This window comes from Microcaecilia unicolor, chromosome 9, assembly GCF_901765095.1.
Source record: "Microcaecilia unicolor chromosome 9, aMicUni1.1, whole genome shotgun sequence".
Lineage (NCBI taxonomy): Eukaryota > Metazoa > Chordata > Amphibia > Gymnophiona > Siphonopidae > Microcaecilia > Microcaecilia unicolor.
In genome coordinates this window covers 175,820,822-175,845,347 of record NC_044039.1, presented here as the reverse complement: position 1 = coordinate 175,845,347, position 24,526 = coordinate 175,820,822, and the positions used below count along the sequence as shown (strand labels likewise).

The window sequence follows — 24,526 nt, the reverse complement described above, 5'->3', positions numbered from 1 at the left end:
TGCCGGTTAACATTCTGTGTGTGGTGGTGTGTCCCCCTCCCCCAAACACACACATATTTTAAGGTTCAGCAGTCTTCTGTATCCTTTCTCTAGGCAGCATGACTGGGTGGCTAAAGGAACCCTTGCCAGAGGCTTTTCCTAGAGATGCAGTTGGGTCAGTGAAGGGCAACTGAGGTAGTAGTAAGTCTTCCACTCTGTCACTTCCCAGGACAGGGCTTACTACTTCCATTATGCACCTGGACCCAACTGGCCCCAACAGGTGTGAGATCCAAATCTTTTCTTTGCTGCAGCCCTATGGATTAAACGTTTGGGCCAGGCCATAAACCCTTTTTGGAAAAAAAAAACATTTTATTTTAAGAAGGAAATTGAATGTTCATAAATATCCTTATTTCTTTTTGTTTTTAGGGTTTTTTTAACAGTGTTCGGACTGAATTGGTGGACTATCCAGGAATAAGCATTATTAACGTTTGCCCTGGACCTGTCCAGTCACAGATTGTTCACAATGCATTCACTGAGAACATAACAAAGGTAAAGAGATTACAGTTTCTCTATCCAGACATTATCTACAGAAGCTCCATCTCATGACATTTGTGCATTAGTACACAGGAACTTCATTGGCAGGAAAAGCTAAAATTGGACAACTTGCTCACTGAATTCAGTCATTTAAAGCAGGTTCCACTATAAAACTAGTCTTGGGTGTGATTTAAGTCCCATATGCTTTACGTTTTTAAACATACCAATCTGTCATTACAGAATTTTTGCTAGTTTATTGCTTTACAAAAATCACTCCTATCTACATATTTCACATTCTGCTGTCTAAATACTGTTCAGGGTTTATTTAAATTAGGAATGTGTATCGCTGATCTTTACAATAGAAAAAAAAACTCAGTAAAAATATGTGAGTGAATGATGGACCATTGGAAATGCTAATGAGCCAAACTTGGGCTAAGACATTAAGGGGCTCCTTTTACCAAGCTGTAGTAAAATGGGGTGTGGTGGCGTCAGCGCGTGGATTTGCTGCATGCTGAGGCCCCTTTTACCGCAGCGGGCAAAAGATTGTTTTTGACCCCTCCCCCCCCCCAAAAGAAATGGCTCTGCACCAATAACACGGATTGGTACATCGCTATTTCCAGGGGAAGCCCTTACTGCCACCTATTTAGGTGATAGCAGGGTCTCCCACACTAACCTGGCAGTAACCGGGCAGCACAGCGCTGCCTTGATTACCACCAGGTAAGCCACATGCTACAAAAAATATATGTATTTTTGTTGCACCAGAAATGGCATGTAGGTGGGAACCACCGCCGGGCTTCTTCGGTAGCCTGGCGGTAGTTTCAATTTGGTGTGCGGCAAAGCGGCAGTAGCTGTACCACTGCTTTGTAAAAGGCCCCTAAACGCACTAAAAACTCAATATTTCAATCAGCCCATCAAAATACAAGTCCAGTGCTACTTCCAGTTAAATCTAAGGTAATAAATGATCTCCTTTGTCAAAATACTGAGCAAAATCTTTTGTGCATAATTAAAGTTAGAAAGCTGTGTGAGAGTGCAGGTGAAAGGGGATCTGGGAAGGCACGAAGAAAAGGGGGTGCAGGGAGCCGGGGAATCCCAACGGGGCAGATTTCATGTGCACAACACCCATATTCAGAAAGCTGGGCTACCGGAGGCAGAGAGGTTGGCTGGGTTAAGGAAGAAGGGGAGGAACTACCAGTCCCAGAATTCTCTTCCCCACCCAGCTGTGCAAGAGTTAGGGGAGGAGATAGAAGATTGGGAGATGGTCTCTGAGGAAGGTGATGAGGGCCAGCTGGAGAGATTGGGGGCGGGGGAAGTTGAAGAGGAGGATAAAATGGAGATTACTGAAGGGCTAGAGGAGGAACAGATGGAGATTGGAGCTCTGGCTCAAACCCGAAAAGCTGCTGTAAGAGGGTGGCTAGCTGTGCCTTGGAGAGACTGGTGGAAGACTGGAAGAGAGAGGCTGAGGCGCTGGGGAAGATCTCTACTAAAGAGGGAACAGGTACAGCCCTGGGAGAGAGAGAGGGCTGGGCACAATTGAAACCTCAGCCTGAACAGGTGGGAACCAAGCTGTGTAACTGTGCTGTAAGGAGGTGCAAGAAAGACTGTGTAAACTGTTTCCTACTGAAAAGGTCTGGGCTGCAACCTACCAATCTACTGTGTTTTCTTTCTGATAATGTACTGTTCCCTAAGAGAAGTAATCTTAGGTCAAGTGAAGTGAAGTTATATGGACTGTTTTGAACCTGACTTGTGCTTTGGATAGCAAGCCCTAAACAACCTGGAGTTAAGGTGTGCCTGGGCATTTATGTTGACTTGAAGCAAGAAAATAAAAGCCCTTACTTATAAACGTTGTGCTTTGAATGTGCCTCTGTGAAACAAATGGAGGGAGATGGGGGGCTTGGAAGATCTCAGGGCCTGGAGCTGAGGCTCAAAGCAGCCAGATTGCTGTGGAGGGAGGCAGCAGCCGTGTGAAGAAGAAGGCAGCTAAGCAGGGTCGAGCCTGGCTGGGTCCTGGAAGGGCGACCCAGTTACAGCTGGAACTTAGTTTAGTCTGACAAACCTGAATTGTTCATCAATGTCAAACAAAAGTTTCATTGTCGAGCTTAACACCATTCCATTGGCGCCATTGCAACATAACAGGCACTACTTGGAAGACTCTATCCTGATTTGTTTCTCTGCTCCAGGGGTGTGGTGTCTCCATGCATCATCTGAAACTTGATCAAGTTGGGTCAGAGTCTGCCCCACTTGATAGTGGACTTGGTGTTTTTATGTTTGGCCACGCTTATGAACAATTTTGGGTTGACAGCGTAAAAGTACAAGTTTTCTAACTTTAATTATGCACAAACGCCCCGATATTTAGACCGTGGGAGATCTCCTGTGGTCCACACTGAACCCGGATATTCAATGCAGGGCTGTTTCCGGTGACTGGCATGGACTATCTGGTTCAACTCCGGTTTCACCTTAACCAGCCAAGCCAATTTTCAGCACTGGCCAGTTAAGTTGCAGCCGGTCAAAGTTATTCCACCTATTGTGGCAGCCAAATATGGGTAGCTGTGTGATTAAAATCACGGGATGGGCAGTATATCGTTTGATATAACCAGTTATCTTTAAACTGCTAACCTGTGATATTCAGAGCCGGATAGCTCGCCAGATAGCCAGTTAGATGCTATTTTGGCGTTCATTTCCCTTTAAATATTGGGCAGAAAGGATTTTGTTACTTATTTTGATAAAGGAGATCATTTATTACTTTGGATATAATTGGAAGTAACACTGGACTTGTATTTTGATGATCTGATGATTGAAATATTGACCTTTTATTGGGTTTAATGCCTTAGCTCAAGTTTGACTCATTAGCAGTTCTGATGATACACTTTTCCTCTGCTTATTTTTATTGTTTTGGGGGTTTTTTTTATTCCTATTCTGTAAAGTTTTTCCCTAGGATTTTTCTTATTTTTTATTTGTGGTTTTCATTTATCTATACAACATACTGTCCATGTTCATCATGAAAGAAAGTTGTACAAATATTAAAAAAAAAAAAAGTAAGAATAAGAAACTAAAAGGTCTTGTTAGTATTCGTCTTCACACTCATCATGTTTTAATCATTCCCAAAATAAATGTACTCCCTAATCATTTATTTGTCTTGAATAGGTTGTAAGCTATGTGTATGTCTACGTGTTTGTGTACAGTGCTGCATCCATGTTATAGCACTAAAGAAATTATTATTATTAATGTAGTATTTGTTGGAAGCCCCTTTGCATCAGTGATCGCCATTAGTCATTTAGGATAGCTTTGCACAGTGGGCTGATGTAGTTTTACCCAGTCTTCGTGGCTTAATATCTCAAGCTGTTTCATATTAGCTAGGGATCTTCTGTAGACTGCAGTTGTCAAGTTTTTGTACAGTATTGCTGATCCATGATTGATTGATTTTTGTCTTGCTGAAACATAAATTTCTCCCTTCCACCATCCCAGATATGTGGCACACTAAAACAGGTATTTTTCCATGTGCAGCCTGTTTCGTTTCATCCATATTTCCTTCTGTGAGGGAATTGGTTAGACCACTGAATGACTGAGGGATAAAAGGAGTGCTCAGGGAGGATAAGGTAGTAACAGGGAAACAAAATGATTTCTTTGCCTTTATCTTTCCTGAAGAGGATATTGGATTCATACCCATATAGAAACCTCCTTTGGTGATGGTGACTCGGAGCATCTAAAACACATCGTTGTAAGTAGAGAAGATGTAGTAGATCAAATTGACAAACAAAAGATAATCGGATCACCAGGAATGAGCTCAGATATGAAATAAATTACAGATTAGTATCATAGTAGATGATGGTAGACTCCAACAAGGCTGTCAGATCCACACTCTCCACTCTGTAGCTCATGCTTAAAACACCGGTTCACAGTTTGCCATCATGCCAACCACATATAGGCAGTTTAATATAATGGAGTCTTGGAACAATATATGTTATAATTAAAGTATTGCTAACAATATTTAACTTGCAATTTTAAGATGTCTTGCCCTCCCCCTTGAGTTATACAGCACCCTCACTTGCAGCATATGATAATAATGATATACAGTACTGGAGCTGCTGAATCTTCATCTGTCTGCCATTTGAGGGATGCAGATGTAGAAGTTTGTCTGGCATTGGCCTTAGTTCTTCAATACTGGAATTGTTAACAGTTCCAGATTTTCAACTGTTTCGTTTAGAGGCTACAAGGAGGTGCTTTTTTTTTTTTTTCCCTGTTGTTGGACCGACAGAGTGGAACAAATTACCTGGAACTCTCAGGACACAGAAGAATTCAAGGTTGTTCAAGAAATTGCTCAAGCAGCATCTGTTGGTGCAAGTTGAAAAGTGATCTAGGCAGCTGATGGACACAATACGGTGATCTGTTTATTTATGTCTTTTTTTTTTTAGATTGTATTGTATTAGATGTGCTTTGTAATTTTTATTTAAATTTATTATGTGTGTTCGATTTGTATACCACTTGGATAAGGGCAGTATAGAAATGGTAATAAATGAAAATCTTTCTTTTGCCAGGTTAACAGCCCTTTAAAGTGGACATGATTCCTGAAGATGGGAGAGTGATCAATGTAATGCTAACTTTTTAAAGGGCTCCAGGGGTGCTTTGAGAACCTGAGCCTGCTGCCAGGCAAAATGGTTGAAGCTATACTAAATAACAAAATTACTGACCATATTGATAGGCATGGCTTAGTGAGAGTGACCCAGTATTGGTTCAACAAATGGAAGTCTCGTTTTATTGATTCGTTACATTTTAGAAGGTGTGACATAGCGTACTTGGATTTTGAGAGAGTGTTTTAAGGGTCTGTACTGAGACCTGTGCTGTCATCATATTCATAAGTAATCCAGAAACAGGAGTGATAAGTGAGGTGCTTAGAGTTATAGTGAGACAAAATTTGTCATTAAAATAACAGAGTAGAGGATTTGCAGAAAGATCTTGAGGCTAGGAGACTGGGCAGATGAAATTGATTATGAAGAAGTGCACAGTGATGCACATAGGGAAAAATAATCCCAACGTCAGGCACAAAATGCCAGATTCTGAATTATTCATCACCCAAAAAAAAAGATTCTAGTGTCATGTGGACAGTAAATTTAAAATTTTCAGTCCACTGTGCCATGGACGTCAAAAAAGCAAATAGAACATTGGGATTATTTGAAAAGGGACGGAGAGCAAAACTGAGACTAGTTTTATGTCTATATATATATATACAGTAGTGGAAATAAGTATTTGATCCCTTGCTGATTTTGTAAGTTTGCCCACTGACAAAGACATGAGCAGCCCATAATTGAAGGGTAGGTTATTGGTAACAGTGAGAGATAGCACATCACAAATTAAATCCGGAAAATCACATTGTAGAAAGTATATGAATTTATTTGCATTCTGCAGAGGGAAATAAGTATTTGATCCCCCACCAACCAGTAAGAGATCTGGCCCCTACAGACCAGGTAGATGCTCCAAATCAACTCGTTACCTGCATGACAGACAGCTGTCGGCAATGGTCACCTGTATGAAAGACACCTGTCCACAGACTCAGTGAATCAGTCAGACTCTAACCTCTACAAAATGGCCAAGAGCAAGGAGCTGTCTAAGGATGTCAGGGACAAGATCATACACCTGCAGAAGGCTGGAATGGGCTACAAAACCATCAGTAAGACGCTGGGCGAGAAGGAGACAACTGTTGGTGCCATAGTAAGAAAATGGAAGACGTACAAAATGACTGTCAATCGACAAAGATCTGGGGCTCCACGCAAAATCTCACCTCGTGGGGTATCCTTGATCATGAGGAAGGTTAGAAATCAGCCTACAACTACAAGGGGGGAACTTGTCAATGATCTCAAGGCAGCTGGGACCACTGTCACCACGAAAACCATTGGTAACACATTACGACATAACGGATTGCAATCCTGCAGTGCCCGCAAGGTCCCCCTGCTCCGGAAGGCACATGTGACGGCCCATCTGAAGTTTGCCAGTGAACACCTGGATGATGCCGAGAGTGATTGGGAGAAGGTGCTGTGGTCAGATGAGACAAAAATTGAGCTCTTTGGCATGAACTCAACTCGCCGTGTTTGGAGGAAGAGAAATGCTGCCTATGACCCAAAGAACACCGTCCCCACTGTCAAGCATGGAGGTGGAAATGTTATGTTTTGGGGGTGTTTCTCTGCTAAGGGCACAGGACTACTTCACCGCATCAATGGGAGAATGGATGGGGCCATGTACCGTACAATTCTGAGTGACAACCTCCTTCCCTCCGCCAGGGCCTTAAAAATGGGTCGTGGCTGGGTCTTCCAGCACGACAATGACCCAAAACATACAGCCAAGGCAACAAAGGAGTGGCTCAGGAAGAAGCACATTAGGGTCATGGAGTGGCCTAGCCAGTCACCAGACCTTAATCCCATTGAAAACATATGGAGGGAGCTGAAGCTGCGAGTTGCCAAGCGACAGCCCAGAACTCTTAATGATTTAGAGATGATCTGCAAAGAGGAGTGGACCAAAATTCCTCCTGACATGTGTGCAAACCTCATCATCAACTACAGAAGACGTCTGACCGCTGTGCTTGCCAACAAGGGTTTTGCCACCAAGTATTAGGTCTTGTTTGCCAGAGGGATTAAATACTTATTTCCCTCTGCAGAATGCAAATAAATTCATATACTTTCCACAATGTGATTTTCCGGATTTAATTTGTGATGTGCTATCTCTCACTGTTACCAATAACCTACCCTTCAATTATGGGCTGCTCATGTCTTTGTCAGTGGGCAAACTTACAAAATCAGCAAGGGATCAAATACTTATTTCCACCACTGTGTATATATATATATATATATATATATATATATATGACCATAATGTGACATACCCCGAGTATTGTGTGAAGTTCTGGTCATCCCATTTCAAAAAAGATATAGTGGAACTAGGAAAGTCCAGAGAGAGGCAAAAAAAAATGATAAAGGGAATGGAACACCTCTCATGAAGAAAGACTAAACAGGTCGGAGCTCTTCAGCTTGGAGAAAATATAGCAGAGAGGGAATATAATAAAGGTTTTTATAAAATCATGAGTTAAATAGATAACAGTTTTGTTTAACCTTTCCAGCAACACTAGAGAATAGTCCATGAAACTAATAACCAATAGACCAAAAACAAATCATAGCAATTATTTTTTTCATGCATCACGTAATAAAGCTGTGGAATCTGTTACCAGAGAGCGTAAACAAGGTGACTGGGTTCAAAAGAGATTAGGCATGTTCTGGAGGAAAAGTCCATAAAAAAAATATTAACTAGATAGACTTGTGGAAAGCTATTGCTTATTCCTGGAGATGAGAAATAGATCTACCTTTTGGGATGCGCAAGGTACTTGTAACCTGGACTGGCCTCTGTTGGAGATAGGCTGCTGGGCTTGGTGGACCTTGGTCTGTATCGGCATGGCTTTTTTTTTTTTGTTCACAAGCTTCCCTGTTTCTGCTGCTGCAAAACATCCCTGCAATGAAATGCTGCCACCACAATGTTTTACTGTAGGGATATTGTTAGCATAGTGATGTGTGTGACAAATGGCACACCACCAAGACGTTCACTCCATCTTATCAAAGCACACAACTTATGCACACATTTGTACAGTGTCCTCTAGGTGGTCTTTGCAAATGCTCTAGGGCACTTCAAAAGACTTTTTGTCAGCAGTGGCTTCCTTCTTGCCACTCTCCCATGAAGGTCATGCTTCTGGAGTAATCCTGAAATTGTTGAACATCTGATATTTTCCCTAGACTCAGGCAGAGATCTCTCTTTAGTTCTTTTAAAATAATCTTGGGCCTTGTGGCCTTCCTCAGTAATATAATGGATAGCTACTGATTTTGGAGCGATGGCTTAATTTGAAGCTCTGTCTTTTTGGTAATGGATCTGACACTGTCCAAAAAGGGATGGGTATGTGTGTGTGTGTATGTATATATGTATGTATATATTTTTTTAATTATTATTTCTTAGTTTTCCTGTAATCTTTGCCCTTGAGTAAATTTATCCTGGAGGGTTTTTTTTCAGCTTCTTCATATTATGTTTAGACTTTTCATACAGCTTGATTCTACATCCAGGAATATTCAGATAGCGATAAGTAGAGCCTACTTGTATCCTAACTTATTATGGGCCTTGTTAAGGCAGTTTTTGGAAACAGAGCTAGTGTGAGTGTGCTATGACAAAGGGTGTGAAGACTTACACAATCAAGACTTTAGTTTTATTCCTAATTAAATTTGGAATATTTCTGTAATTGTTCGTTTTTGTTGAAAGCATAGCCTATGTTGTTATAGATCAATGAAATAAACTCCTACAATGTGGAAAATGTTTAAGGTTGTGAAAATTTGCAAGGCACCATACCTCTGTTGTAATTTTGTGTGCTCCATATGCATACATCTGTATTTTGCTTTTAAATCTTTGTCCTTGCAACACCTCCTAGGGCAACCCTTTCTTCACATTTTTTGTTCCATGATTTCTTCTTGGCCACACTAGGATATTTTCATCCTATGATATTCCTTTGAATGCAAATTACATGGTACTAACTTATTCATAGAAAGTTAATTCTCCGAGGACAAGCAGGCTTGTTTATACTCACAAATGGGTAGATACCATCCCGCGTTGCCCTGCTCGGCAAATGTGCCAGAGAAAAATCCAGAGCTTTTTGGAGCGTGAGCCACGCGAATGCACCGGCTTAGTTTTGTTTTTTCTGCATGAGAAGCAGCTGCTTTTCTGCTCGTTTCTCACATGCCCGGTTAGAGCGATTTTTGAGTGCCTTTTGGTGGTATTTCTACCTGCTTGTTTTTCTTTTTTTGTTTGCCTCAAAAGAAAAAAAAACTATTTTCTTAGAGTTTTGCCCCGTGTCTGTTTACTTTCTTTTTTTGATGGGGGCCATTTTTAGGTCTGCCCGGTTGGGTCTCTTGTGTCTTTCCCTTTTTTTCAGGCACCATTGCAACTTTTAATTTGGCCGAAGTGATTTTTCCTTCCATGTCCACGAAGACTCCCAGTGGCTTCAAGCGTTGTACCTGGTGTAACTGGACCTTCTTGGGAAAGGACACCTATTCTTGGTGTTTTCAGTGTCTGGGCCTGACCATAGCCCTGCCAACTGTGTCCTTTGATCTTCGTATGAAGAAAAGGACTCAGGTTTCCTGGAAGTCTCAACGCGAGAAACTTTTAGAGTCCAGTCCGGTTTTTTGACATTGGCATAGAGGTTGGAGGCGTTAGCATCAACATTGACTGTTACACTGGGAGTCACGGTAGGAATGGCAGCAGTGAGGTGTCGAGTGGGTCTCCACCTGTCTTGCGGCCTCCTGCTATGCAGGCTTCCCAGGACCGTCCATCCTCGGACCCGACCCCTAGGTGACGGGAGGATTTGACGTCGTTCTCGTCGACACAGAGCAGCATGGGTGATGTGCATTGGGCGAAGGCCAAGAAGCACTGTCACTGATCTCCATTGACACTTGGTGCCGGAAGCTCCGGGGTGCCGAGGGATTCGGCACCCAAGAAGCGTCGGCACCAGGAGGACTGCTCCCCTTTCATCCAGGATGTGTCAATACATACGTCTCCAAGCAGCCGAGATCCTGCTCCCGCACCAGCCCCAGCGATTCTACAACCCGCACCCCAGCCACCCCTTCAGTCTTTCCCGATGACAGCCCTCGATGAGTGCCTTGCGCCCTGAGGTTTTCGATGGCCTTATGCCTCGATGTGTGTCGGTATTGGGGGTGCTTGCGCATGCCATACTTCCCACTGCGGCCACGCCTGGCCCTCAGCTTACGGTGTGGCCTCTGCCAGCGTCGCTTGTGGCCCCGGTGTCGACTGCCACCTTGGCTGGCACCCCCTCAACATATGTGGAGGAAGCTTTGCCAGAATCGAGATGGGACCCGGTTTCTTGACGCCGCTCTTGATAACATGGTTCCTCGGCATTGAGGTGGGCACTGTCTCGGACATCCCTTAGGTGCTATCCAACACCGAGGAGGAGTGTTCATGGGATTCGGAAGAGGATGAGTCCTATGGGATTCCTTCTGAGCCTTACCCTCCACCTGAGAGCCTCTCTTTCACATCTTTTGTACGGGAAATGGCTGAGGCTATTCCATTCCCTGTCAAAGTGGAGGATGAGCCCAGGGCCAAGATGCTCAAGGTCCTGGACTATACCTCTCCTAAGGAGACAGCGATGGCTCCTTTCCACGAGCTACTCAAGGCAGTCCTCGTATGGAACTGAGCTTCCCCTCTATCTGTCCCTGTGGTCCACAAGAAAATTAACACTCAGTATTGGATCCACGGGGAACCTGGCTTTGTGAGGTCTCGGTTACCTCCATGAATCTATGGGGGTGGACTCTGCTCTCAAGAGAGCCAGGAGTACTAAGGACTACGCCTCAGCTCCCCCAGGCAGAGAAGCTAGGACCCTGGACTCTTTTGAGAGGAAGATGTATCAGGCCTCTTTGCTCATCGTCCATATCAGCTCTTCACGAGCGTGTACTTGCGGAACTTGGTGCAGCAGTTGTCAGACTTGGTCGATGCACTCCCTCTGGAGCAGGCTGAGCCGTTTTGCCAGTTGGTCAAGCAGCAGAAGGCGTGTCGCAAGTTCTTGGCCAGGGGCACTTAAGACGCGCACCCAGGATCTCTGCCCAAGGTATAGCAATGCACAGACGCTCATGGCTGCGTGTTTCTGATCTGGAACATTCTGTTCAGTAGAGGTTGACGGATGCCTCTTGCAGGGGGAGAGAAAGTTGAGGAGGTCGCTGACCAAATCAAGAAGCATACCGATACTATAGTTGCTTTCTCTCCCGCCGGGCGTCTTCTGCAACTGCCTCCTCATCCAGGAGGTATTTTGGCAAGTAGCAAAGTGCTCCCTATTACTGCTCTAGGCGTAGGTACACTCTCAGGCTTATTTTCAAAAGAGAAGAGCGCCCATGTTCCGACACAAATCGGGAGATGGGTGTCCTCTCAGGGTCGCCCAAATCGGCATAATCGAAAGCCAATTTTGGGCACCCTCAACTGCTTTCCCTCGCGGGGACGACCAAAGTTCACGGGGGTGTGTTGGCAGCATAGCGAAGGCAGGACTGGTGCGTGCTTAAGAGATGGGCGTCCTCGGCCGATAATGGAAAAAAGAAGGGCGTCCCTGACGAGCACTTGGGCAACTTTACTTGGTCCATTTTTTTCTTGCGACCAAGCCTCAAAAAGGTGCCCGAATTGACCAGATGACCACCAGAGGGAATCGGGGATGACCTCCCCTTACTTCCCCAGTGGTCACCAACTCCCTCCCACCCTAAAAAAAAACAACTTAAAAATCTATGCCAGCTTCAGATTTCATACCCAGCTCCATGACAGCGGTATGCAGGTCCCTGGAGCAGTTTTAGTGGGTGCAGGGACCTTCAGGCAGGCAGACCCAGGCCCATCCCCCCTACCTGGTACACTTGTGGTGGTAAATGTGAGCCCTTCAAAACCCACCAGAAACCCACTGTACCCACATGTAGGTTCCCCCTTCATCTCTTAGGGCTATGGTAGTGGTGTACAGTTGTGGGGAGTGGGTTTGGGGGGGGGGGGACGGTTGGGGGGCTCAGCACCCAAGGTAAGGGAGCTATGCACCGTCCTGGGAGCAATTTGTGGTCCACTGCAGTGCCCCCTAGGGTGCCCGGTTGGTGTCCTGGCATGTGAGGGGGACCAGTGCACTACGAATGCTGGCTTCTCCCACGACCAAATGGCTTGGATTTGTTCGTTTCTGAGATGGGCGTCCTCGGTTTCCATTATCGCCGAAAACTGGGGACGACCATCTCTAAGGTCAACCTAAATGTTGAGATTTGGGCGTCCCCGACCATATTATCGAAACGAAAGATGCACGTCCATCTTGTTTCGATAATACGGGTTTCCATGCCCCTTCACGGAGCTGTCCTGCGAGGACAGCCCCAGGAAAACTTGTGCGCCCCGTTCAATTATGCTCCTCTCTGTGACCCAACAGCCTCCTCAGGCTCAGCCCCAGCGTGCTTGTTCTCGTCAACAGCTTGCGCCCAAGGCTCCTGCCGCTTCCCAGCAAAAGCAATGACTAGCTTTTGACTGGCTGTAGCAGAGCATAGCCAAAGTCAAAATGTCCATCCCGGACGACTTGCCGGTTAGGGGGAGGTTAAAGGTTTTTTTTCAACAAAGATGGCCTCTCATAACCTCCGACTGCTGGGTTCTTCAAATAGTCCGATTCGGATACACCCTCAGTTTGCTTTCCAAGCCTCCAAATTGTCCACTGAGAGCCCATTCTTTCAGCTCTCAGCACAAGCAGGTACACCGTTCTGGCTGTGGCAGATATGGTTCCCTCTTCTTCTGTAATTGTCTTCCAAAGAACCATGGAGATTAGAGTGTTGTCCGGCCCTCATCACACAGAACGAGGGGTTGCTTCTACATCCCAACCTCCAGTCTCTGGCTCTCATGGCATGGATGTTGAGAGCCTAGAATTTGCTTCCTTGGGTCTTTCGGAGGGTGTCTCCTGAGCTGGCTTCCAGGAAAGGTTCCACTAAGAGGTGTTATTCTTTTAAATGGAAGAGCTTTGCCATCTGGTGTGACAGCAAGGCCATGGATCCCATTTCTTGTCCTACACAGACCCTGCTTGAATACCTTCTTCACTTGTTAGAGTCTGGTCTCAAGACCAACTCTGTAAGGGTTCACTTTAGTGCAATCAAAGCTTATCAGCATGTAGAAAGTAAGCTTCTTCGCTTCATGAGAGGTTTGCTTTTGTCAAAGCCCCCTGTCAAACCTCCACCAATGTCATGGGATCTCAATGTCATTCTCACTCAGCTGATGAAAGCTTCTTTTGAGCCACTGACCTGGAAGGTTGTTTTCTTGGTGGCTGTTACTTCAGCTTGTAGGGTCAGTGAGCTTCAAGCCTTAGTAGTAGATGCACCTTATACTAAGTTTCATCACAACAGAGTAGTCCTCCGAACGCACTCTAAGTTCCTGCTGAAAGTGGTGTCAGAGTTACATCTGAACCAGTCGAATGTCTTGCCAACATTCTTTCCCTGACTTCATTCTCATACTGGCAAAAACAGCTTGCACACCTTGGACTGCAAGAGAGCGTTGGCTTTTTACATGGAGCGGATGAAGCCCTTCATACAGTCCGCCCAGCTTTTTGTTTCTTTTGATCTCAACAGGATGAGGGTCACCATCAGGAAACACACCATATCCAGTTGGCTGGCAGATTGCATTTCCTTAGCTTATGCCCAAGCTGGGCTGATTTTGGACGGTCATGTCACGGCTCATAATATCAGATCCATGGTTGCGACGGTAGCCCACTTGAAGTCGGCCTCCATTGAAGAGATTTGCAAGGCTGCTACTTGGTCTTCAGACCACACATTCACATCTTACTACTGCTTTCAGCAGGATACGCGACGCGACAGTCGGTTTGGACAGTCAGTGTTGCAGAATCTGTTTGAGGCCTACAATCCAACTCTATCCTCCTTGGCCCATTTTATTCTGTTCCAGGCTGCACTCTCATCTAGTTTGTATATAGTTTCAGGTTAATCTGCATTAAGTCCTCGCCATTGCGAGGCCCAATTGACCATTGTTTGTTGTTTTGGGTGAGCCTGGATGCGAGGGATTCCCCATTTGTGTGTTTAAGCATGCCTGCTTGTCTTCGGAGAAAGTGAAGATACTTACCTTTAGCAGGTATCCTCTGAGGACAGCAGGCTTCTTATTCTCACAATCCTGCCCACCTTCCCATGGAGTTGTCTTTTTTCATGTTTTTTTTTTTTTTTTGCTTTTGTATTAAACTAAGCTGGCGTGGAGGGAAGGAAGGCACTTGCTCATGTGCGTTAGAGTGAGGCTCGTGCTCCAAAAAGCTCTGGATTTTTTTTTGGCATATTTGCCGAGCTGGGCGATGTGGGATGGCTTCTACCCATATGTGAGAATAAGAAGCCTGCTGTCCTCGGAGAATACTTGCTGCAGGGAAGTATCTTCACTTTTTCACCTTAAGACACTGGTGTGCTGGAGCTGGCTCGCACCTGGCTCGCAAGAGCCGGTTGTTAAATTTTTTACCTACTTGCGAGCCAGTTGTTCTTGAGGGCGAGCCGGCTCTCCTCGCTCCCCCTCCCTCCCCTGAGCTACAGGGTCCCTCCGAGTACCTGAAGAAGGCATTCTTCGGGGCAGGCAGGAAAGATCCCCAGTCTTCCCGGCCTGCTGCCGGCGCTGACCCTCCCCCGCTGCCGAATCGCTCTTTAAAAATGGCTGCTGAGACTTCCAGCGGCGGCCTCCCGAGACTTCTGCTGAAGTCTTGGGAGGCTGCCCTTTTAAGTCTCGGTGGCCATTTTGAAGAGTGATGCAGTAGCGCCGTGGGAGAGTCAGCGCCGGCAGCGGGCAGGAAAGATTGGGGATCTTTCCTGCCTGCCCCAAAGAATCCACTGGACAACCTGGGTGGCTGGGGGGGGGGGGCAAGGGAGTGAGGAGAATTGCTGGGCGTGGGTGGCTGGAGGGGGGGCTGGGGAGAGAGGAGAATCGCTGGGTATGGGTGGCTGGAGGGGGGCATGGGTGGCTGGAGGAGGGGGCAGGGGAGAGAAGAGAATTGCGGGGCATGGGTGGCTGGAGGAGGGGGCAGGGGAGAGAGGAGAATCACTGGGCATGGGTGGCTGGAGGAGGGGGGCAGGAGAGAGGAGAATCGCTGGGCATGGGTGGCTGGAGGAGGGGGCAGGGGAGAGAGGGGAATCGCTGGGCATGGGTTGCTGGAGGGAGGGGGGCGGGGGAGAGAGGAGAATTACTGGGCATGGGTGACTGGAGGGGGGGCAGGGGAGAGAGGAGAATCGCTGGGCATGGGTGGCTGGAGGGGGGGGCAGGGGAGAGAGGAGAATCGCTGAGCATGGGTGGCTGGAGGGGGAGGGCAGGGGAAAAGGAGGGTCTCTGGACATGGGTGACTGGAGGGGAGGGCAGGGGAAGAGGGTCACTGGACATGGGTGGATGGAGGGGAGGGCAGGGGAGAGGAAGGTTGCTGGACATGGGTGGATGGAGGGGAGGGAAGAGTGATGAAGGAGTTGAGATGAGGGAAAAGGAAGAGAGGAGAAAAACTGCACATGGATGACGAAAATAGAAGTTGGATCCACTGGACAGTCAAGTCTGCGGAGGACCCAGCTTTTACTTACAGATGTAGGGTAAGAAATGAAGAAGAAAGGCGGAAAGTAAAGAAATAAATGGAAAGGAAGCCCTGGAAATGGAGTTAAGAGGACAGATAGCAGCAGAATCAGATACTGGGCCAGCATGATCAGAAAAACAAAGTCACCAGACAGCAAAGGTAGAAAAAATCATTTTATTTACATTATAGTGTTTGGAATATGTCCACTTTGAGAATATATATATATATATATATATATATATATATATGGCATTTTATCCCTCATTAAACATGAAGTAGATTGGAACCTGGGATCATTTATTTTTTTTTTTTTTCCCTAGAGTAATGCATTGCCCCCCCCCAGGCTCTCTCCCCGGCTATAGCCAGCTGTGCAATTTTTTTTTTTTTTTTTGGGGGGGGGGGGGGGGCGCAGAGGTGGACCGGGGAGAGAGCTTGTTGTTAAACATTTACTAGCACACCACTGTCTTAAGACATTCCTTGGCGTATGCACCATTACACACATGGCCACATTCTAATAAAAAGCCCCTATAGAAATGTTTATTGGACTATCAGAGGGCTCTGTTCCAGTATTAACAAATCTGGGAGACTCTCACCTTCCAACGTGAGTCATAATTTGCAATCTGCATCAAGAGGTGTCCATAAGCAGATCTTTTTTTTCCTTGTCCTTTTAACTATTTCAGTTAACTTTCTTTGCTGGCCACATATTATCTGAAGCTGGCGGGGGCTCCAGAGCCCGAGGTGAGGGGGCTCATTTTAGCCCCCCCTCGCCACCTGCCCCCCCCCCCCTCGGCGCTGCTGCCGCCACCACTTTTGACCCTCCCTCCAGCGCCCCTCCCCTTTCGACCCCTTCCCCCCGCCGCCATCGGGTACCTGTGCGCCGAAGTCCTCTTCAGCCGGTCTCCAGGCCGGTGTGTTGCTGCAGCTGATGTGGAAGCCTAGGATTCTGTTTGTGTGTGTTAGACGTCCTGCACGTTCCTATGTGCTGAACGTTTGGGACGTCAGGACGACTCATACACAAACAGAATCCTAGGCTTCCACATCATCTGCAGCAACGCGCCGGCCTGGAGACCGTCTGAAGAGGACTTCGGCTGGCGGGGGTTGGGGACCACCCCGCCAGCACAGGTACCTGACGGCGGTGGGGGAGGGTTGGCGGGGGGAAGGTGGGTCAAAAGGGTCGACGGTGGGGGGGGGGGCCCAGTCCCCCCTGGCCCCACGTAGCTATGCCCCTGATCTGAAGAGTTTGCTTATTAAGGCTTCCCTGATGCAGATTGCAAGACATGACATGTCAAAGGTGACAGTCTCCTAGGCACTGAATAAAACGGGTTTGTTAGTATTGGGAAGGTTCTGGAAAATTACTTGACACATTATTCTTTAGAATAGATGAAGTATTTTTGTACAAGATTAAATGGACCTATGAAGATATGGGTTGGAAAAACTATCACCTAAGCCATTTCTGCTGGTCCAGATTTTTTTTTTTTCATTCTCTAGGGACTTTTTATTAGTGTCAATACATTTCCTCTAGAATGTATTTGGAAAATTGTTGCCAATGTAATACTTGATTTTTTACTCATGGCTTCATTTGATGTATGTAGCTGTTTGTGTAATTATGATTACAAGATATAACTATTGTAATGATTGAACTATGCTCTTTTTTACACCCTCAGAAACCTGAATATACAGATCAGTCCCACAAAATGTCCACATCTCGTTGTGCTCGGCTGATATTAGTTAGCTTGGTAAATGATCTGAATGAAACATGGATTGCTGAGCAGCCATACCAAACATTTTGCTATATGTTTCAGTATGCTCCTTCGTGGGCTATGTGGCTAGCAAATAAAGTTGCTAAAAGAAGAATACAGAATTTTAAAAGTGGAATGGTATGTATGAAATATGATGTAATGTGCCAGGTGCCATTTTTGGCTGAGTTTTGATACCAGGTTCCTCAGTTTTTGCATGCTTTTTGCAAAGTATTAAACAATGAGTCAAAGTAGAGAGTTGCATGGGGACCGAAATTTCAACCATTCCCACCTGTACCCGCTAAGATCCATTCCATCCCCACAATTAATCTCCTCTATCTCCACTCATACCCGGAGGATTCAAAGCTATTATTTACTTGCTTCCAGCCCTCTGTTTCCTAACAATCCCGACAGCTTCCTGTGTTGTTTTTTTTTTTTTGTATGGCATTCACTATACAACCAGTGAGTGTTCCAAGCCTCAGTCTGGCACTCTGCCTCTCTCCATACGTTCCGAGTCTCATTCAGGTGCTCCAGTTGCCTTTCTTGCTCTGCAGAAACCAGAGATTTTGAGTACACTTCTGTGGGAATCCCACAGCTACTTCTTCCATCCTTGCGGGAATCCCATGGTAACTTCTTCCATCTCTCTGGGATTCTCACAATCTCCATTCCTGTGCAGCTTTGTAGTACAAAGCGAGATGAACTGGTGAAACCTAAAAAATAAAACTCAGTGCCTCTATATGCATTAGAACTGCACAGTCTCCTACCATGGTACCAAGATTCCTTTTAGTTCACTTGCTTATGATACTGAATAAGTATATTGGCGTATACATTCAGAAAAGCACTATTGTGGAATCTAAACTGGTGCCTGCCAGCCCACTGTGCTACAAAAAAGTATACACTTGACAAATATAAATTTGAAGGAATTGGATTATTCCAGAAATGGGTACTTTGGAAACAGCCTTTGTAAATGTTGTGAAGTTTTTCATAAAGATTTATTTTCTTTAATGGAAAAGATTAAGTTTATGAGACCCAATAGTAGAGAAATGTGGTGTATTTTGAATAATATATTTGATAATTTGACCAGAAAAAGAGATCTAGGTGTCTTAGGAGCCCTTTTTACTATGCTGTTTTAAGCAGCTAGCACAAGTTTTACTACACAGTACGTGCTAATGTGTGTTAAAAAAAAATCCATGTTAGCTGCTTACTAGCATTAAGTACAGTCTATATTGCTGCAACTCAAAGACAAAACACACTAAGCCAAGGCAGTGCATTTCTTCACCCTCCCCCCCCCCCCCCCCCCCCACCGGAACTTACTTGAAGATCTCCTTTGTCGTTTAGTGGTCTGAAACCACAGTGGTCCCTTTGGCTCCTGTCCTGGAGCTGCCCTGGGTTCAAAATGCCAGTGATGGCCCCGTAATGGTAGGCAAGGAGACTACTGCCTGGGGTCATTGCTGCCATTTCAAACCTAAGGCAGTGCTGGGATGGGAACACAGTGGGGCTCCTTCCATCTCAGACCACTAGGCTACCATGGAGACCTTTGGGTAAGTCTCAGTGGGGAGGGGGGGGGGGGTGGCTACATTTGTGGGGTTGCTGCTTGATGGGGGGGGGGGTGGCCTGTGAGAGTGGTGGATTAGATCAAGGGGGAGAGGTATCAGGTATCTGACAGGAGAAAAGGTCAGGGGGATGCGTAGTCTGGTTCTTTTTTTTTACATTGACCCTGCACCATATAACATGCATTGGCAGATAGCACAGGCTCCCATGCTATCTGTCAGTGCATGTAATGTGGTGCTCATGTGGTAAGTGTCTGCCCTATATAGTAAATGCAGAGCAGACGCTTGGCACACCCCCTGCATCTTAACTAAGTGCTTAAGCTTACTGGGTAACTTGGCAGCTCTGAGAATCTCGGTATAAACTCTTAACCTTCAGTTTTGTAATATACCCACAGTCCCAATAAAGGAGCTGGGATTTTCCCTATACAACTCAACATACACACTTTTTGTGGGGGTGGGGATGGAGATCCTGCAAAAAGGCACTCAGAACCTCTATAGCAAACTTATCAAAACACAACATCCACAATTTCCAGGATTCAGACTGTAATATTGCCTATGAAAAGAATGTACTGTAAATATTGCAGTGGGCCCTTGATTACCAATATACCTGATTTTGGGGAAACTAAAACAAGCTGGTTTGCTATTAATCCCTAGATAAAAACTACACATCAGTATAACGTGTTGCACACACAGAACACAGCCAGACCCTCATCTAATACAGAGTAAGGAACCACAAATTAGGGCATAGTGTAGACAAAAATCTAAAATGGAAATATCAGGAAAGCCAGACTCTATTAGCTAAAAAATGCTAAAAATGCTAAAAAATGAGAAACCGTTTCCTTCTGTACTGTGAAAAACACAACAGAAAGGATTCACATCTTCCAAAGCCGACGCATTTCAGTCACTACATTTTCCCCCCTTTCTATCTGTATTGTCTAGGCATTTCAATTGTTCTCATCAGATTGGTTTCAGCTTTTTTCTACTTTATTTGTGTTGATCTGTTTCTTTTTCTACTTTTTGTGTTGATCTGTTCTTAAGTGTTCTCTCAGTTTCCTTTCCACTTCTTTTCTCCTTTTGTCTTCCTGTCTGATGCTGATAGTCTCTCCCCCCCCCCCCCCCCCCCATTTATTTCTTGCCTACTTCTCCATTCATAACTTATACCCCTCATTCTCGTCTTCGTTCATCCTCCAGTCCTCAATCTCTTTTCACTTGTCGGCTACTGTTTGTTTTTTATTTTGGCAAGGCAAAGAAGGGTCATGTGACTTCTAAACCAGTAATAGCTCAGTTGTTTAAAAAGGGTATTTCTTCTGCGTACCTTTTGTCAGGTAATATACTGCCTTCAGGTTTGCAAGCTCATTCCATTCATTGATCTGCCACTTCCTAGGCAGAGACTTCTACCCCATCTCCAGCAGACATTTGTAAAGCGGTGATGTGGTCGACCTGTCTTACCTTTGCAAGGCATTATAAAGGTCATGTAACAGTGTGACAGGATGCTGCCTTTGGGATGTTGATTATTGCAGCGGTGATAGTGGTTTACCTCCTGTAGTAAGGATTGCTTTTGTACATACCACAAGTTCTGGAATAGTGGGCAGGATGACAAAGAAGGGGAAATTAGAGCTTAACTGAAATTTTCTTTCCTTTAGTCCTTCACACTATTTCAGAAGCCTTCCGAGTATCAGTGTTAAAAACAATGGCTTCTGTGGAGGTGGACTGGCCTTATTCAGATTTGTTTCAACCCTCACATGTTCTCCATTCAGAGGTGGTTTGCAATTTATAGTTTCAATTCTTTGATGTTGTAACTGTTTTTTTTTCTAATTAAGATTGTGAGTTGTATGCTGTTAGTTTATCCCCTGTCTTCCAGGGAGAGAGGGAGGGGGCAAGGGGGACAAAATTCCCCGGGCCCGGCGCCGGGGTCAGGCTGCCGGCGCTGCAGTCCCCGGTCTCCCTGCCTGCCTCCGGGACCCCCTGTATTTGAAGCGGCAGTCACAGATCGCCCCCTTCAGGCCTTCCCTCCCTGTGTCCCGCCCTCGCGGAAACCGGAAGTTATATCAGATGAGGGCGGGACACAGGGAGGGAAGGCCCGAAGGGAGGTGATCTGTGACTGCCGCTTCAGATACAGGGGGCTCGGAGCCGAGGAGGCAGGCAGATGAGACCGGGAACTGCAGTGCCAGCAGCCTGACCCCGGCGCCGGGCCCTTCCTTGGAGGCCCGGGGAATTTTGTCCCCCATGCGGCAGCGGCAGGGGGAGCGACGGGGGGCGGCAGTGGAGATGGGGTGGCCTTGCCCCGGGCCCAGCCTAGTCTCTCGGCGGCCCTGTTGTCTGCTTATTATTTAAATACTGAATTCCTGAGGCTACACTCTGGGCTTAGAGTACAGAATTCTGCATTCTCTATCACCACCTGCTAGTCACTGGACACAGCACATCCAAGTTCTGGAATAGTGTGAAGGACTAAAAGAAATAAAATTTATCACGTAAGCTCTAATTTCTCCTTTCTCCCTATCCCCCTCCAATGTCCAGCATATCCCCTTTGTCTTCCTATTCACCTCATGTCCAGTATTTCCCATCACCCTTCAACCTCCCATGTCTTCTCATGTCCCTTTTTTCTCCCTACCCAGTATCTCCCATCCGGATCCAGCATCTCCCTACTGCCCTCATGTCCATCTTCTCTCCCTGAGAAAACTTATTCCTTCTTTCCATCCTTCCCTTATACAATATTTCCTCTTTCTCTGCCCTTCCTAACTTATGTCCATCAACTCCACTCTCTCCATTCCTCTAAACAGCATCTGCCCCTTGTCTCCCTACTACCCCTTCCCATGTTCATCATCTTGCCTCTGTCTTCTTTCTCCATCATCTCTCCCCTCTGTCTTTCTACTCCCCCCAGAGTCCAGCATCCCCCATTATGTTACTCATCTGCCCTCTGTTCCCTATTCTCTCCCTCATCCCCACCCTGTCCTTCATCTTTCTCTTTGCCCCTCTCCTAAGCCAACACCTCCTTTCTGTTGGCCTACTCTCCTGCCCCAAGTTCAGTATTCCATTCGCCACCCCCTCTCCCCACATGCATATCTACTTTCTTTCCCCCTTCTCCAATCCAGTGTCTCCACTTTCTTTCTCTGGCCCCTGTATAACATCACACGTCTCTTCTCACGGCTTCCTTTGCCATGGCTGCTTCTTGCAATGTGCAGCAGTAGCAATAAAGTAGAGTGAAGCTGCTGGTCCTTTCATGTCACTTGCACTGCTAAAAGCTCTGTTGGTCTCAGTCCCAGCCCCCCTCAAAAACAGGAAGTTAGGCAGGACCAGGACTGGCAGAGTATTTAATAGCACATGTAAGATGGAAGGCCCTGCGCTTTCAATCTGCTTTATTGCTGCTGCTGCTGCTGCTGCTGCTGCTGCACATAAAGCAGCAGTGGAGGAGGAGTGTATCCTCTGGAAGGCGAGATGTCAAAACCATTTTTTAGTGGGGGGGGGGGGGGGGGGGGGCTGGTACTTACCACCTCTAATCACCACCCATGGATCTACCGTGTTTCCCCGAATATAAGACACTGTCTTATATTAATTTTTGCTCCCAAAACGGCGCTAGGTCTTATTTTCAGGGGCTGTCTTATTTCGGGGAAACACGGTTGGCCCGCCCACCCTCCCTCCATCACTTCTGCAACTAACCCCCCCACCCGAGATGGCCCCCCACCCGAAGTCGCCGGGCCACCCCTCCGTCGCTCAGAAACTAACCTGAAGCCTCCTTTCACTTGCCTTCCAGTTCGCATCGCAGCAAGCAGCAGGGCAGGCCTCCTTCCTTCCGTGCCCCGCCCTCGCCTGACGTTACGTTACGTCAGGCGAGGGCGGGACACGGAAGGAAGGTGTGGCCTGCCCTGCTGCTTGCTGCGATGCGAACTGGAAGGCAAGTGAAAGGTCACTTTCGGAGCGACGGAGGGGTGGCCCGGCGACTTCGGGTGGGGGGGCCATCTCGGGTGGGGGGTTAGTTGCAGAAGTGATGGAGGGAGGGTGGGCCAACCGTTACTTTCGGAGCAACGGAGGGGGGGCGGCGATCTCGGGTGGGGGGTTAGTTGCAGGAGCGACGGAGGGAGGGTGGGCGGACCAACCGTGTTTCCCCGAAATAAGACATCCCCTGAAAATAAGACTTTGCTAGGCCTTACTTTCAGGGGAGGCCTTATATTTACTAAGGGCACCAAAACCTGGGTAGGTCTTATTTTCGGGGGATGTCCTATTTTCGGGGAAACACGGTAGTTCAGTTCTGAACATTTTTCTTCAAAATCGATACCTATAAATACAAACGGGGACATACCGAGTGGAGGAGTGGCCTGGTGGTTAGGGTGGTGGACTTTGGTCCTGAGGAACTGAGTTTGATTCCCGGCACAGGCAGCTCCTTGTGACTCTGGGCAAGTCACTTAACCCTCCATTGCCTGCCGCATTGAGCCTGCCATAAGTGGGAAAGCGCGGGGTACAAATGTAACTAAAATAAAAAAATGTATACTATAGGACTGTTCAAGCTAAGGCTAAGATTTTTGGGAAAAAGATGACTGCACAAATAAGTAGAGAAATCCCAAAGGTATCTGTCTAAAGAGCAGCCATTAAAATTAAGAGGTATTGTCTCAAGCTAAGAGGAAATGTTTCTCTGTATCCAGAGCTGTGATGTAGCCAGACAGTTAACTTAGGGTGAGCCCAGTCGGTGGCCATGAAATTTTGTCTTTGCCTCCATCTTCCTTGTGGGCCCCCAAAACTAAAAATAGAAATGCATGAGTTGGTAGGGGTCCTCTAGCCCCATCCAAAGAACACCTCTTGGTTGGAAGTCAGGCAGTATCCTAGAGCTGCTGCCACTGGCTCCCTAGAATGGTCCAGTTTCACACATGCATAAAAATTGAGTATGCCAGGAGGGCATTCAGTGACAATAAGCTTGATATTTCCTAGAACTTGTATGTTGACATTTATTGATATATAGCTGGTGAATAAGTGCACGGGAATAAATTGTTAGTAGCAAAAATTATGAAATATTTTACTTGCAGAGAGAAACTGACATTTTTGCTGCAAAATATTTGGTGTGGGTGTTTATATCTCAGACTAAGGATAATTCTTTTTCAGGGAAAAGGAAGCTAATTACATGTTAAATGAAACTTATTTTGTTGCAAAGCCATGAGGTTTTTTTTAAAATTCGCATCTTCCTTTGGATTTTTAAATCTGGGTGGCTTCTACAGAAAGATTTAATTAAAATGAATTTAATTTTTTGTAGCTTTGATGTAACAACAGTCCAAAACATTAGAAAAAGCAATCCCATTTTGAATTTTTAACTTTGCAGGATGCAGATTCTTCTTACTTACCTAAACAGAAGACAAAGACTTCATAATGCCAGTGCTTGAATCTTTCTGGTTATAACTGGACTGATAGAGGCAGCAATGGAAAACAAAATTTGAAAAAAGCAAGTTACATTTTAAATTCTTTGCCTATAATGCATCTGTAAACTCCAAAGTGATAAATGATTCATTCAAAGACAAAAATAATTCTGAAAGTGCAGCTTGGATGGTGGCAGTTAAAAGAAAATGATTTAACGCTGTTAATCATATGTTGATTTTTCTATGAAATGAATACAATAAAAATATATTCTGTTAGTTTTTTAA

The 24,526-nt window shown here is 45.9% G+C and overlaps 1 protein-coding gene across 1 annotated transcript in view; it reads left to right on the top strand.

Moving 5' to 3' along the window:
- The window catches only part of DHRS7 (dehydrogenase/reductase 7), a 61,048-nt gene extending 36,522 nt beyond the window's left edge, over positions 1 to 24,526 (top strand). Inside the window, exons 5-7 of the mRNA XM_030215154.1 lie at positions 406 to 528; positions 17,281 to 17,493; positions 24,208 to 24,526. Of these exons, the coding sequence (XP_030071014.1) occupies positions 406 to 528; positions 17,281 to 17,493; positions 24,208 to 24,255 (384 nt within the window). The 3' untranslated portion in view covers positions 24,256 to 24,526. The remainder of the gene's footprint in view (positions 1 to 405; positions 529 to 17,280; positions 17,494 to 24,207) is intronic.